The sequence below is a fragment of the Sturnus vulgaris genome, chromosome 13 (genome assembly GCF_052056855.1).
Source record: "Sturnus vulgaris isolate bStuVul1 chromosome 13, bStuVul1.hap1, whole genome shotgun sequence".
NCBI classification, from domain to species: domain Eukaryota; kingdom Metazoa; phylum Chordata; class Aves; order Passeriformes; family Sturnidae; genus Sturnus; species Sturnus vulgaris.
This window is the reverse complement of record NC_142255.1, coordinates 13,425,884-13,442,314: the sequence shown is the minus strand read 5'-3', so window position 1 is coordinate 13,442,314 and position 16,431 is coordinate 13,425,884. Positions and strand designations below refer to the sequence as shown.

The window sequence follows — 16,431 nt, the reverse complement described above, 5'->3', positions numbered from 1 at the left end:
TGCCAGGAGTTCTCCTGAGTTTGCTCCCTGTTCAGGCTCAGCACCAGGACACACATATTGGTGCTGTGGAGGAGTGAGACAATTAACAGAGGTCTGGCATTGCCTACAGCTCAGTTCTGCTCCTCAAGCAACACCCCAGCAACCCCCAGGGCCTTTCTGACCCCAAACACAGCAGAACCAAAAAGTCTGCAAGGTTCAATCTTCTTTTATGTGCTTAGGCAGCAAAACTATATCCTTTCTCCTGTCCACAGGTTCTGTCCTGTACCTTGTAAGGTATGTGTCACACAGCATGTGCCATGACATAATAATCTCATTCCTCACAGACTATTTCCTTTTCTAGGGATAGACTCAGAATCTGCAATAATTTCCCAAAATCAGAGGATCCTGCACCAGAGAGGAGAGAAGGACCATCATGGGTGACACACGAGGAGACACTCTGCCATTCAACATGCACACCACTGCTCCTGGAGGTGTGGTACTGGAGGAAGGAACCACCAATCCCTCTGTATTTCTCAGCTGCAGGACCCTGATTTTCAAATTCACACTGAAACAGGGCTGAGGGAGGTGGAAGAGGCTGGTCTCCTGCATTGTTCTTTAAACACAGCATTAAAAAACAAAAGCTGCAGAGCAAGTGGGAAGGCATTAAGGCACTACACCTCAGTCACAGGGCTCCCACAGGCAGTGCCAGCAGCACATGTGCTCCATTCCTCTCCTCCCAATGCCCCTGCAGTACAGTAGCCATGTCCTGCTGCTGCCTTCAACCCAGCCCAGCCTTTATTTTAAAAGCCATCTCCTACCCCATGACACTCCCACACCTTCCAAATAATTTCTTCTGAGGCATCTCCCAGCTGCACAAAGCTTTGTTCAGAGACAAATCACCCCTCAGAGTTTATTGCTGCTCACAGTCTCAGTTCAGCACATGGTACAGATGGGAAGGCGTCACCAGATGTGGGTCACACTGTCCCTGTGCTCTGAGGCAGATCAGATGCAGGGATCTGGCCCTCTGCACTGTATTCATCTCGCCCTTGTTTTGTGCAGTTTCCATTGCTCTTCTCCAAAGACATCTGGACTCTCAGAGGACTTGAGGAAAGGTTAAAAGCTGGGTCAGCCCTGCAGTTGCTTTCCCTTTGCCTGCCAGCTTCCCTGCAGGGCAGAGTCCAGCAGCATCCACAGAGCTGGCCAGTCTTCTGCTCAAGGAAAAGAAAAAACAACTTGCAACAAGCAAGAGCATTCCCCCATAGAGGCCCTCCTGCAGCTGAGGTCCTCAGGGCTGCACTGCCCCCACCTCATCTCTTCTGTCCCAAACTGCAGCAATTCTAGATCCATTAGGCTGAAACATTTCTGTACACTGGGCTTTCCTCCTGCTTTGGCATGCAGAAGTAATATTGGAGATGCGTGCCGGCTGAGGACAAGGGCTGCCAGCTGCCAGCTCCAGCAAGAGGCAGGGTTTATCCAGCCCTGTTTGCTTCAAACTGCATTGTTCTTCAAGCTGGGAACAAAGAATGACTGGGGAATGCCTCCTGCTCACAGGTTTCCAGTGAACCCAGAGCCAATCCCATCTCTGTGTGAGAGAAGAGCTCAGAGCTGAGGCAAGGCACAGCTTGAGGAGATGGCATGGAAAAGAGACTGATGCCCACAGGGCATTTCCCAGCATCTCTGAGTACACTATAATTGGACTTTGATGATATTAGAGGTTTTTTCCAATGTTAATGATTCTATGAACATCTTTGAAGCAATAGGGACAGGTGCTCACCAGAGGTACCATCCAGCTGGGAGGTCACTCCAAATGCCCAGGCAGACATGGGAGAGCTGGACAAGGACAAGAGCCTCAACATCAGCTCATCGAGCACAGATGTGCTGGGACAGGTTCTGGTGCTCCCTCTTCCTCCTGAACAAGGACTGTTAGAGGGTTCTTACATCAAATTTATATTAAAAAAAAAAATAAAAATCAAATATCTCTACCTACTTGGATGCCCAGAAATCAACAAGCCTTGAATAACCTCGAAGGGGTTAGCAAAGAGAAAACTAACAGCTGGGCCTGAGCCCCAATTTTCCTGACTCAGGGAGAGGTGCCAGAGGCTGTAATGCACTGGGATGGTACCAAGAGTTCTTCAGAGCCTCTGAAGAAAGGAAGAGGTATAAATACAAAACTATATATATATATATATCCAGCAATAGCAAAACAACAGGGCATACGGCAGGCTAAGCTCTCGGCAGACTCTGCTAAATGGTTTCCAATTAATTAACTGATTACATGATAGAACAGAAGGGGATTCAAGTGAGTGCTGTTGACCTTTAAGAATAATTAATATCATCAGGATAGCAAAACTCGTCCAAGAAAAATAATTAGGAAGATTCTAATATTGCCTCCAAAGCCACATTGAAAGGGGTGAGGAAGGTTCTGGTTAATTCAGAGGCACAGTTCCCACGTATTTCCTAGCAAACCCATTTCTCCCTTACACTTGCTTCCACCTGCAGATCTCCCACACACACGTGCTTCTTCCCTACCCCAGTCAATCCTCCCTCTCCTCTCCATATCCATTTCCCTGTCACCTCTTCTACACCCATCCCCCTTCCACTTCCCATTTCTTCCCTAAAGACTCCTTGCTCCAGTTCCTTGTTGTAACCTTCACTCTCCAGCCTGGCCCCTGCTACAGACTCATCCCATCCTCTGCTCCTCTTTGGCTAGCCCAGAGTTCCACTCTCTGCCTTCCTGAACCTCAAGAAGAAGCCCTGGTCCCTCCACATGAGATCAATCCACTTTTTTGTCTCCAGTCAGCACTGGCATCTTCATAGGCTGACAGAAGGCAAGCACTACATGGCATCCCAAAAAAAGCCCTTCCCTGCTTTTCTTCAGCAGTCAAATCCATCACAGAGGCTGGTCTGGGAAGCAGATGTAAGAGATGCACGGCAACAGGAGGAAGATGGGAAACTCGTGAATCCCATTACACCTCACCAAGCACACGAATGCTCCCACCTCACTATATTTTCTTTGCTCCTCCTTTCCCAGTTTGCTTGGCCCCAGTGTCATGCGTGGGAGAAAGGTTGGAAAGCCATTTAGCCAAGCAGGAACTGTAGTGCTGAGCTTCTCGGGGAAGGTAGCCTGAACACACTGGGAGTGAGATTACATGAGCAGCCAACATTTCTTGTGAGGGAAGTGTAAAAAAACCAACCCTGGAATGAAACCCACCTTTGCAGCGAATAAATAAATTTCCTCTGCTGCTTATTATCATTAAAACTTCTGTGGCTTGACACTTCACTAAATTATAGATAAAAGGAAAAATGGTCTTCCTGGGCTCAGAAAAGCAGGTTGCTGCCAGAGCCCTGTGTTTACACCAGCTAATGAAAAGAAAGCCTGCCATTAGCCTGCAGCACTCGCCCCACCTTGGCAGGGAACAGAGTTAACTGCACCCCCAGCACTGGGAACAGAGCTGGGCACCACGAGGGACCAGAGATGAGACAGGCAGGGGCAGTGGGCTGGCACAGGGAGGTGTACACCAGGGGAACCTAAGGGCCCATGCCACCAGGCAGCAGAGTTGGCAGCTGCCACCTCCCATGCTGTGCGGAGCCTCCTGGCCACAGCAGGAGGTGAGGCTGACATGCTCCAGCTATGCCTCACCAAATGACAAGAAAAACACTCAGCCTGGGAGACAGAGAGCGACAGGTAGGACCTGCCTCCTGCCAGGCTGCTGCCTCCCCCCATGTCTGTGGGGTGGGAATGGGGAGCAGGGAGACACAGGTGCCTGGGACACACCCGAGCACGGGCTCAGAGGAGCACCTCTGCCCAAAAACCTGCTTGCAGCAGCTGAGCACTCAGAGAGGAATCATGCTCTGAGAAGAGACCTGCCCGCAGCCACACCTGAGCCGTGGCATGATGTGCCTCCTGACAGCCCAAGGCATGCTTGGCTGAGGGGGACAGGGAACTGGTGGTGACTTAATCCAGCCAGAACCCAGGGAAGCCTGCTTGCTACACTCCACACTTATAACCACTCCAAAAGCAGAAACACGCTTTGCTTTTGACAGTTAACTCTGTCAAAATAAACAGAAATGTCTGCACACAAAAGTTACATTCTTCTCAATACATTATGTATTTAAAAAGAACTCTCTTTTGCTGGTCACTGCGAGGAATATTTTCAAATGAAAAGACTAATCACCACAAAGCACTGAGTGCTTCAGAGTGCAGCAGGCATTCCTTCATTATTCTGAGACAGCAAATTACCCACAATTATCAACACGCACAACTGGATACAGCAAACATTTAGCCAAAGCCCACGGATTGTGGTTGCAGCGAGGTTGGATGGCAGATGTCCTAGAGAACTACTCATGTGAGAAACCCCCAGACAGCAGCCGGGTAGTAGTGCTGCAAAACAAATCCATTCACGCTGCAGAGCACAGTCAGTGCCAGGAATCACTGCAGCTCAGAAAGTTAGTATTCACAGAATCTTAGAGAGTTTTGGGCCGGAAGGGACCTTGGAGATCATATCATTCCAAACCCTCTGCCAAGGGCAGGACACCTTTCACCAGGTCAGGTTGCTCAGAGATCCATCCAGCCTGGCCTTGAACATTTCCAGGGATATTGCAGGTATTGCAGCTGTCAAACAGGCAGCTGGGCAGGCTGGCTGCACAGCAGGAGAGATGGAAGACAAAAAAAGGCACTGCTGGCAGTGAAACCAGCCCGGGCACCTCACAGGCAAGCTCCCACACCACACCTTGAGCCAGCTTGCAGCTGCAGCCGGGAGAGCACAGGCACTCCGAGAGCTTGGGGTGGAAGGGGAAGGAGCTCGTTCCAAGAGAAGGGCAGAAGAGGCGGGGGGCAAACTGCAGGCTGGGCTGGGAGGGCAGGGAAGGTTTCTGGGAGGTTTCAGAGCAGGGAGCTGGGTCCGAGGCCAGGCTGCTGCGGGCGGCGGGGAGCGGAGCAGCCGCCGGCCCTGTCCGTGGTGCTGAAGAGCGGCCCCGGGGGCGCCGGGCACGGACGCTCCGGCCACCAGCGCTGCTCCCTGGGGAACGGGCTCGGGAATGCCCCAGCGTGGCTTCAGCCGTGAAACACTGTCATCCTCAGGCAGTAGCACGGCTAAAGACACTGTCACCCACAGCTCCCAGGGGAGACACACCTCTGGCTCTCTCTGGCAGCCCTCTAAACACCCCACAGCCTCCTGCATCCAATGTAATTCAAAACTCACCCCTTCCTAAATACAAATAAGGGTTGGTGGGAAACTCCACCCTTTGACCAGTATTCTAATAAAATTTTATAATTCCAATAAAACTCACGGGTGCCTAACTTATGACATTTAAATTCCTGCCTTGTCACACACCATCATGAATTAATGTCCCATCATTCATGCCCTGTCGTATTTATTGCTCAAATACCATATGATTTTAATGTTTCTGTTTTTCTGCCCTAGTGCTTATTGCCAGTATATCAAAAAGGAAAAAACAGCCCTGTAACGATACTGCTAGTAAACCAGGATCATGGAAAGAAAAATCCCAGGACAGATAACTTCTGTGGTCACTTAACTTCCACTCATCTTGCCATGACTCTTCAATCCCCCAGCAGCTTTTAAGCAGGTTTCCGTGTCCTTAGGTATCACCTCCCAAGAAGGGTTCCTCTTTCCTCTGACACTGGCACAGGCAGGTAAGAAATGCATTGTAGGACAGGGTTTGGGGAGGAAGCAAGAGGGACACTTAGAGGCTCTTTCTGGAGCCCTTCCATGCTGCAGTGATCTCAGAAGCCTAGAAACAAAATCCATTCCTTGTCATGCCCAAATCTCCAGAAATCAGCTCATTCTGTGCTCTTGGTGGTCTCAGTTGTACTTTGGTTAAACCCCACCACATCTATGTCTCATTTGCAGGATCACATCCAAGAGAAATGTTGTGCCTCTCTTTGAGAGGGAGCTCACCACAAAAAAATCCATCAGGCCATTGTTGCACAGCAAAGACTTGGTCAGAGGCTGACTCGCCCAAACCCATCAACTTGTCTGAAGTTCACATTTTAATCAAATGTTGTTTAAAAAACAAACAAACAAACAAAAAAAGACAAACCCAAAACAAAACCAAAAACCTCAATCAAACAAAAAATACAAAAACCAACACACAATAAACCTCACATCATTGTAGGAACAGCTTCATTTTAAACATTCCCAGCATTGTTTACAGACTTTTTTAAAGAGTGGCTGGGAAAAAAACAGGACCTTTTCAAAAACCACAGCTGCCCATTTCGCATGTCCGTCAAAAGACAATTGATCAAATTTCAGAAAGCGAAATAACTCTCACAATGTAACTGGAAAGATCATCTCAACATTTCAAAGGAAGGAAGGAGACACAAACCCACAGTAGAGTCCTAAGAGCCCAGGTACCAGAGTGGTAGACATTACATCTGAGAATGCAAAACTTATTTGTGACAGAGTTATTGTAACTCATCTTACATTGCAACAGCATTCCACAGCTCAAGGCCAGGTTTCATTAGAAATCATACAATGTGTTATGTCTCAAACAGATTAAATAAATGCAGAGAAAATAAATGTTATTCCAGGTTTTAAGATGGGGAACCGAATCAGGACAAATCTTGGCACAAAGCATGAAGTGCTTAACTTGGAAACTCTCTCTCAGGTCCCACTAGAGTACATCAGCCACAAACTCAGTGCTTCCCCTTCTATCACAGTACAGTAAACCCTCTCCACAGGCAAGCAAGGCAGCCTGCAGCCAGGAATTAGTTACTCAGCCCTCAGAATGCAGGTCAAATTATTTCAACCCAGCCTGAAGGGAAGTGACAGTCCTGCAGGGAACTAGGCTCTCCTCTGGTCTTGTGCACAATGGCTGGTAAAACACAGGACCTACTTCTGCCATTGCAACAAAAGGAGTAGCTGCAGTAAACTGCTTATCAGTCACCTGTGGCAGTAAACTGGGAATAAACATGCCATCAAACCCCTGCTGCCAATTAGCATATCAGCAAGGACCTGCACTACACTGGCATCCAGGGGACAAAGCAGATGGGGAGCAGAACAGGAAAGTTTATGGAAGCAGAGGAGATGTTACAGCTGTTTATTTTAGTGGCTGTGCTATAGGCATGCCCAGAATTTTATAGGGCTGGAGACATATGGGGGAAAATGCCTCCCTAAGTAAATTGCAGCACAGTGATTTGATCTTGGAAGGGGCTAGAGCAGGAACAGTCTTAGAGTACACATGGGAATCAAAAGGTACCCAAACTGCTACCTGTTTAGGGATAGTAAAGGAATATTCATCTATTAGAACTTAAAGGCTGTTTAAATATTTCTCATACTTCTTATTTTATTATTCACAGAGAAATTTAACTCCTATTTAGGAAATGCAAAACAAAACACATTAAACTATCAAGAAGGTGGTTTAGGCAAATGCATTTTACTCCACCTTCCCAGTGAACTAAGAGCTCACACACTGTCATACACTGTGCCCAGCTGATACACGCAGCCTTGTGAGGCTGCATCGATTCAGGGGCATGGATTGGAAATCAAGACCAATTAAAGCACAACACTTTAGACTGCCAGGATGGAAATGACAGCAGTGCAGTGGTGAAAGGACAAAGCAGGAAGAAACCATTGGGAAGGAGGCAGAAGGCTAATAGGACATCCAGAATCAAGTGGAGGTTTGCATGCAGGCACAGGGCTTGGAGCTGGTTATAGATAGAGAAAGATAGAGAGAGTTTAACCCTAATTCATATCTAAGAATTGCTCTTTCAGAGCAAGAGAACAGATTATTAACCACTGAACAGGGAAAGTGACCCTCAAGGTATGACTGAGAGGAAACTGTTCCACTTGGAATATTTCAGCATCTGATACCTTATTTCTTTATTTAGCGTAAGATCTCAATCAAGCTCCCAGACACACAGAGCAAAGAAAGTGAAGCTTGCCAGCCTTGCAGAGGATTGCCTGAAGCCTCTGAAAGCAAACAGGCCTCAGTTTCTGGAGTGCTACGAGTCCTGTCCTGACACAGCACTGAAGACAGCAGAGGGTAACTCAACTTCACACTACCTCATCCCCCTTAATTTTCAGGGGATGCAGCCTTGTGTTTTTTCTATCTAAACCTAAACCTGTAACATGACTCTGGGAATCCCAATACCAAACCTACAAACTACGTTCAATACCAAGGTACCAATTCATCTGACACTACACAACTGCCTTGAACCAAACCAGAGCACTGAAGCCAGCTCATCCTCAGAAAACACCACAACCTACAAAGGACATTCTGGGAAGCTACAGATTAATCACAAATCAAATTTGCCCATGAAAAGAAGCCCATGTTTTTCAACAGGTAAAGCATGTCCCTGCAGCATTCCTGCCAGCACCTTCCAGTTATTCCCCAATCCTCATTTTAGGGAGAAAGAGACCAACATGATCACACCGATAAAAACACCGTGAAGCTGGTCATCTGACCACACCATACTGAAAAAAACAATTACATGCAGTATGAACCAGCCCAGGGTCTCCATCTTTAAGACCTTTGGGTGACGACTGGAAAGGAAAGCTTGATCTTCAACCCTGTCCTCACTCTGGCAGGCAACACTGAGAGAGTGCTCTTTGATAGAAGCTGTGTCTGGGCTGGCCCACAAACTAATTTAGAGCACATATAAACCTCCAGAAGACAGTTTAAGAAGAGCCTCTGATGCAGACAGAAATGGCAATTATTAATTTTCTAAATAGAAATCTGACTACTTAAGCCTTATTTAAAAGCATGCCTGTCTCTGTAATTACACAGCCTTAATTTGTTTTCTTTACTACACAATAAATAAGGTGTGCACAATTACCCTCTGCAAATACAAGGCTGTGCCTCCTGACTGGCTGGTTGAGTATGCAGCCGCCCAGGAAAACACTGAGAGGGAATCACAACCTCTCAAGTACCTGCTCCCAGGAAAGGGTGACTCAGGCACTGCAAATATTAACTTGTCTGGCTGCAGGCACAGCCTGCTGGGACCCTGCTCTCCTACATGCACAGCTCTACTATCCCACAGCCAGTGGGAAGCCTGTCCTCCCCTGTGCACCAATTCCTGGTGCACTGTGAAACTCAGTTCTGCTGTGGATTTCCCAGTGCCTAATGAGGAACATGGTAATGCTGAATTCTTCCCCACAAGGCACTACAACTTCTCTTTATTTTGTCTAGTTTCATGATATGTGTAGGAAGTTGATAACCTCCCAACTCGTAACCCTCTACAAGTTCAAATAAATTGGCCAAAGGTTTCCAGTGTCATTAGGAGGACAGAGAGAGTGAGAGCATGCAAGGCTCTTTCCTCACTAAGCTGTGCTAAACGCAGCAACACAGTAAATATGTATTCAGATGGTTTATATGTCTCAAATTTAGGAACCACCCCAGAGTTTTCTTGTACAGCCTCAAGCCAAAGACTGAGGTTTTCTGTCAACACAAACATTTCTTCTGTTCAGTTGCATCACCTGCTAACACTAACATCCAGAAACCTTGGCTACAGAGGCTCAGTCTTCCACAGCCAAGCCCTGTCGGTCCTCACATCCAAAACTGTCCACAAAATTGTCCAGGACCATCCTTGCAATGGCCAAAGGGCTGTAAAACATCCAGAGACATTGGACCAGGAACCTACAAATGCAATTTCTCTCAGTGAGATGATCTCAGGTAAGGGTACATGATACAGGAAGATATCCAGTTTAGATCACACACACATCCACCTCTCTTTAGCACCCAGCCAGTATTTGTCCTAGGAGGACTGAACTGTCTCAGCCCAACCACCAACAGAAGAGGTAGATCCATGTTGCAAAATCCACTGTTATATTTTGGATTGTCTCTGGAGCAGTGATAGGCTTCATATCACCAATGACCAGAAAGGCTATGGAGACCTAACTGACCTCATTCAAGGAGAAGGAAGAGGAAACCAAAGCTATTTCTAGATTCAACCTCTGGCTGACAGTCACCCACCTCTCCTCCACTGATTACATCAGCCTCAAGCCCCTTGCACTTAATACAGCTAATTTCAAACCTTAAAAGGACAGACATGACCCTGCCAGACTGCACTTTGGAGCACTCTGAGGTTTACCACTTGAGCAGCTGAATGCTTAAAATCTCCTTCATGGGTTTCCCACCTTTCCTCCCTGACTCTGTGATGGGGAAGGAGGGAAAAACCAAGCCAAGCTTCACCCAAACCCTTACAAACCTGAGCTCTTGCAATTAGAGCTGGGATAAGTGATCTGCTTGTGATTGCACAGCTGGGGTCTGAAGACAAGCGCGTGCACAGAGGAAGGGCCAGAAATAGATGTTACTGGGAGAAGGCAGAGCTATCTGGCCCATCTGAGAGGAGGAAACCTTGATGAAAGGCACTGGGAAAAAAAACTCAGTTCAGCAGGAAGTTTTGATTTAACCCAGGATGGGAAGGGAGGCGTGTGTGGGGTGGAAATAAGCTTTTGAGACCTCAGAATTTGTACACGAGCTTCAAGTGAAAACAAAGTGCTCAAACCCAGCTTGTAACACCTTGCAAAGGTCCAGCCTAGGGTCCCCACCACCCTGTGCCAACCTTCCCTGGCAGTGAAGCCACTCCAACATTTATTAGACACATTTGTCACTTAATTGACTCAGCTCCACCAGCAGCCATCCAAACAGCCATCAAAGGAGAGAGAAAACCAGGGTGGCAGTGAAAATGTGTAGCAGTAACTCAGCAAGGCTAAAGCACCATCCCATGGTCCCAGCTCTGCACACAACCCCACCACGAGAGGATTGGGACAGTATCCTTCACTCCCATCCACTACTGTACCTGGCTACAGCAGAGTGACATTTCCATTAATCCTTTTATCCCTGGCTCCTACGTGCAGAGGCTGCAGAAAATGTCAGGCCTTTGAGCTGAGCTCCAGGGAGACAGAGCAGCCAAGGAGACACCTTGATGTGCTGGCAGAGTGCTGAGGCCATGGAGGGGATCCCAGGTGGCACCAGGCACCTGCCAGGCTCTGCAGAGCCTCGGGAGCCACCCTGGCTGCAAGGGAGCATCCTGGGCTGAGAGCCTTTGGGAAGCAGCAGGGAGTTACCAGCCTTGCAAGCACCAGGTCTCCATCCTCGACTGCCCAGCATCCCCCACGGGAACATCCACACTGCCAAGATCCAGGAACAGCATCAAAACCCACTGGCAAACACCAAGCAAATAATATACTTACTTGCCTCAAGCTCCAAAAGGCAAGGAAAGAAAGATGTTAAGAACATGATCAATCTTACAGGGCCCAAGCAGTAAACAAACACATATTTCATCACCACGTACCAATCCTAACTCTTGACAGAAGATGGATGTGGGGTTTTTTCCACTCACAAAAGTAATTCCAAAAGACAAAAACAAACACTTTGGGGAAAAGCAGCAACAATTGCCTGTGTACACATTAATGGCACATTTCAGCCTCAAAGCAAGCATACATGGCCTTCTAAACTCCTATGACATCCAAACTAATTTCATCAGGAATCAAATGTTATTAATTTTATCTGCTAGATAAACACATAAACAGCAATTGCACAATTGACAAACAACCCTCAAAAAAAAAATCAATTGAGAGTGGTTCAGAGAGAAGGCTTCCGAGGAACAACTAGAAAAAACACAAAATAAATGCTACAAATCAAAATAACAAAGAGCAGAAATCAGGAGTATCCCAGTGGTCAGCATAACGAGGGTTTATTATGAAAATATGCAATTCTTTAAGCTCAAAAAGGCTCAGTTCATGTGCACAATGCCCTCAACTATTCATGCCCTTTGGTACTGCAGATCTTCTATTTAGCAAGTACTTTACTGTCACTTAGCAACTGTAAATGGTTTTCCAAAAAGGAAGCTTTTGGGGTTTTTCAGTTCACATCATCTCTGAGCAGACATCAAAAGACAAATCTATCCTGCTCTGCAGGTCGCATCCATCTCCTTGCCCCAGGAACAAGTCTGTATCGATGGCCAAGTGCACCCACACACTCAAATGGATGCACTTTTTTCACTGAAGAAGCCACTAGCAATGCTTTCAAAAAGCAGGGATAAACACAACCTCCCATTCAGCCCATCAGCTCGTGCCCGAGGCCAGGGCCTCTCACCAAACCCTTTTCACCTTTCATATCTACAGTGGAGCAGAGAGGGCTTTGATCTTGGACACTCGGACAAAATATTTCAAGCACCTTGCACAGTGGCCTGAAATTCAGGCTTTGCTTTATCGCCTTGGGAAAAGTAAATACACATCTAGAAAAGAAATCAGTGCCCTTGGCCTCAAGGATGTGGAAATTCCCTGTGAACACCACTCTATAGCTAACAATACCCCAGCAGCTGGACACTTGTGTGATGTCCCACGATAACAGGGCTCCAACCTCTCTGGCACAAAACATCCCTACCCCACATCCCCTGCAGTTTAAGAAGTCAATAATTAGCAGCAGAGCTGGCAGCTGCATACCCCAGGATTTGTGTCAGAAAAGCAGCCTTTGGTTAAAAACTAATGAGCGGGGCAGGCTCTGGCTGTGTGCTGGGGCAGCTGCCCCCAAACTCTGCAGAAAGGGAAATGTGCAGCAGCCACCAGGCTGGTAATGATGCAGTGCTTGTTAGAGCAACCATCAAAGCCAGGGCAGTTATTAGGAACCCAAACCCCTCAGCTTCCCAGCAGGAGCTCTCCCCATCCTGCACTTCAGCCCATTCCACTTCCCTGTGCATTTTGCTTTTCCATCTCCTGCCCTTTCCTACCTCTGCCTCTCTTTCCCCATCAGCATTCCCCTCCGCTCTCCTTGCTGACCCCAAAGGCACCTTGGGAATCACATTTCCATAGGGAGAAGAGGCAAAAAGGGACAGGAGCCCTTGGCACTTACATGTAGTGCAGGTGGGGGTTCTTGGCAAAGGCTCGTGGCTGGATGTTTCGTAGTCCTGAGTTCCTGATTGTCCTGCAGAGAGATGCAGAAGGGCAGCAGTGGAGTCAAGGCAGACAATTGTTCTAAAGCCCTGCTTAGCACACGAGGTGTGCTGGAAACCTACAACTTCTTCCCAGGCCATTCCCAGGAGAAACATCTGTCCCTGGGCAGCCTTGATGAGCTACAAGCAAAAAGGAATTCAGGTTTTTCATCTCCATCTGATGTGGTAACAGCACTGGCTCAGCACAGAGCTGCTGCTGGACGAGGCTCTGCTCCCACATCCATCAAGGCTTGCTGGGGTGGCACAGGCCATCTCCTGCTCCTCTGCTCTCCCTCCATCTCCACAAGCACCACAGCAAACCTAACCACAGCAAAGTCATCTCCCATCTTCGTACCTAAGAGGAAACCCTGCTGCTTGCAGCTCTGATAAGGAAGGTTATTTTCCATAGGGAATTCTGGATCTTGAAGGAAGAAGAATCCTTTTCACAGCCTGCTTTGGAAAAGGTCTGTCAGTACTATGACCAGGATTTGTCACTACTCTCACACACATGGTGTGACTATTGGGGATGGTCCTGTTGGGGACCAGAAGTTGAACTTGGTGATCTTTGTAGGTCCCTTCCAGCTCAGCATGTTCTGTGATTCTGTAAATATCTGCTGTTTCTGCTGCTTTGTTAGGTGAGGAGAGAACAGCCAGCCTGCTTTGTGTGTTAAAAGCACAGCTTACTGGAATTTGGTTACTGAGTGCTCAGCCCCATACAGCTCCTCCAGCCCACATGGGAGCTGTCCTTAATGTAAAGCTCCCAGTGAAACACATTATTAGAGTCTCTGATTAGCGCTGAGCAATGTTCTGCATCTCCACATGCAGCATCCAAGGCACTCATAGATCCAGAGGATGTAGGAGGGGGAATTAAGAGACTGAGTGGCATCCTTGCCTGGCCAGGCTTCCCAAGCATATGCAAAGTCTCTTTAGCTCCATGGACCTCAGTTTCCCCTCCATGACGCACAAAACTGACCTCTGTCCATGCTCGGAGAGCTGTGCAGGGAGATGCAATTCCCTTATTGCACAGCACCACCATGATGGTAACTGCACTAAATGAGGACCAACAGCCCAGCAAAGAGGGATTGGTGGAGACAGCTGGAATTTTACATTGTGGGGCTGGAATGAGTCAGAGCAGCACACAAGCCCAGAACCAGAACAGCAGGGGAGAGGAGAGGTCAGGGCTGATGTGTGTTGACAGAGCTGTCAGGAGCTAGCAATCCTCCTCCTCACAGATCCAGCCAAGACCAAAAAAGCATTTCATCTCCATTTTGTGGACTTTCATAGCAAAACACGGTAGATCCAGCAGCTTAAACTGGCAGCATGGAGGCTGCAGAGGGAAGGGAGCCATGGCTCTGCTGGAAGGAAGGGGCTGCCCAGGCCCATTCCCCTCCCCAATGCACAGGACATACTCACAGCCTCTGGAGTCCCGTGTACAGCTCCATGTCAACGGCGTTCAGTGTCTGCAAGTTCTTCCAGTTCTCTATGTGTCTGTGGAGAAGAAGGAAAGGCTCAGCTGTGGCACAACCAGATGGCTGCTGAGCCCATGCCAGGGACAGCACACAGAGGGAGGATGCCATACCCTACCACCCAGCCCCATTCTGTTTTCCCAGCATTTTGGAAAAGTCAAATAACATGGGTTTACCTACAGTTTCAAGCATGGAATGTGCAACCAAGCCATTGAATATCCTTGCCCAAGTCATTGTCCCTCACTGCACACATCAGTGAACAAAGACGATTGAAATGGTTCATGTGAAAAGAATGAAAGCAAATAAAACCTCCCAACAAAAACTTAGGGCCTAAATGAAAAAAAGTAATATATTTATCCAGTCTCTAACTGGGGTGGATAAACAGGGCCCTCGTCTTTGCTGGCTGGAAGCACTGCTGGCAGGAGAGCACCAAGCTTCGTTTGGAAACATTGCCTTTATTACAAATTCCTCAGTCGCCTGGGGCAGTCTGGCAGGTTATGTTATAGAGAACAAAAACAGAAATAGATCTGTCACTGCAGGAGCGTTTTCAGGAAATATTAGAGGCGGGGGAAGGTGACAGATCAGCAGCCCCAGAGAGCAGGGTCCCCTGTTATCAGCAGCACAGGAGTGATGCTGGCAGCAGTGTGGCTGCCTGGCTGTGGCCACAGGCCTCTGCAATGCTGTGTGGTGTGAAAGGAGTTCAGTCCTCATGTCTCAAGCAGTCTTTGGCCAGTTCTGGCTTTCTCACTGATTAAATTCAGACACCCTCCCACCACAAACACAAACATTTTCAAGCGGGTCTTTTCTGAGAAGCAGGTGGAGGTAGTCCTTTCTAAAAGTCAACTGAGAGGGGGAAAAACATCTGGCAGGTCCCCTCGGACAATATGTGAAAGAAGCCCAACTTTGAAGTCTCTGAACACATGCACCCAAGCTCACATCTGCCTTGATGCAATAGTTGGCTTTGGACCTGACCCTGGAGAGGGGAAGGGTTGGAGTGATGAGAAAACACTGACGACTATCCTGTAATTCTAGGCAAGAAGGTTGCAGGCCCCCACATGGTGGTCCAGAGGATGAGCAAGCAGAAGAGGAATCTTAGACCACTTATAGAGCAATCACAGGGGCCATGAGCTCCTCCTCCAGCCTTGTACTTGCACAAGAACAGATAAATTAGCATGAGGGAAGTACATGGATCTACTTGAGCCACACACCAAATAATATCCACCTCAAAAAAAGTAAAACACAAAGCCTGGACTAAATCTCCTCGTATTTCTCTGCTCTCACCATGCAGATCCAAGTAAAGCAGAGACCCATAAGAGTCACCTCTGCTTTCCACATGTTCCGTGATTTGTCTGCATGCCCAGAGGGGTCATTCTAAGGACATAGCACAAGTTCCCAAGTGCTGTTGCATGACAGGGTAAGTCACAGTTCATTCCCAATGCCCTGCTCATCAGCTCAGATCGCCTGTGTCCCAGACAGAATGAGAAACAGGACATTATTGCAGCCACTCCGTGTTCCCTGCCATTGTCTACGGCCCCTGCGAGCACTGCCAGAACAAAACACAGACTGGGAGGAGTCAGCCAGGAGATCCAAGAGCTCAGTGAAACTCTTTGGAGTCAAAGCAGGGCTGCCAGCTCAGGCCCTGGGCCATGAGATTGCAGGACTGAGCAAGGCCAGAAACACAGGTTGAAAATATTTCCTATCTGCAATTCCTACATAGCAAAGTGAGGGTCCCCCAAGAGAAAGAACATGGGAAGGAGGAATGGGATGGTCTTGGTTTATCACCAGGGCAACCTGAAGCTACAGGATCCAAGCAGTGACCTTCAGGGAGGGATGGAACAGTCCTGAGCCAGGAGTTATGGAGCAACCACAGCTGGAAGGAGGCGGCGGCCAGATTGGCTCTTGTTTTATTGATTGTGTTTGCTAAAAAAAGTCAAGGTTATTTTTGACCTGACACTCAAAGCCATGTGGGCAGCATTCTAGAAGAGACAGAAAAAGACCTGAGCTTGTTCCCAGTGACATGCCCAGGTGTGAATTTGCTATGACTCAGCACTGGTGTATGGGGGGGTCTCCCTATGGCAAACCCCCCTACCC

General features: G+C 48.0%; 1 protein-coding gene across 3 annotated transcripts in view; it reads right to left on the bottom strand.

Annotated features, from left to right (window-relative positions):
- The window catches only part of NTRK3 (neurotrophic receptor tyrosine kinase 3), a 204,164-nt gene that overhangs the window by 156,710 nt on the left and 31,023 nt on the right, over positions 1-16,431 (bottom strand). For all 3 annotated transcript variants that reach the window (XM_088172619.1, XM_088172617.1, XM_088172618.1), the window contains exons 2-3: positions 14,288-14,362; positions 12,796-12,867 (exon numbers count right to left, since the gene is read on the bottom strand). In XM_088172619.1, coding sequence (XP_088028745.1) covers positions 12,796-12,867; positions 14,288-14,362 — 147 coding nt within the window. The remainder of the gene's footprint in view (positions 1-12,795; positions 12,868-14,287; positions 14,363-16,431) is intronic.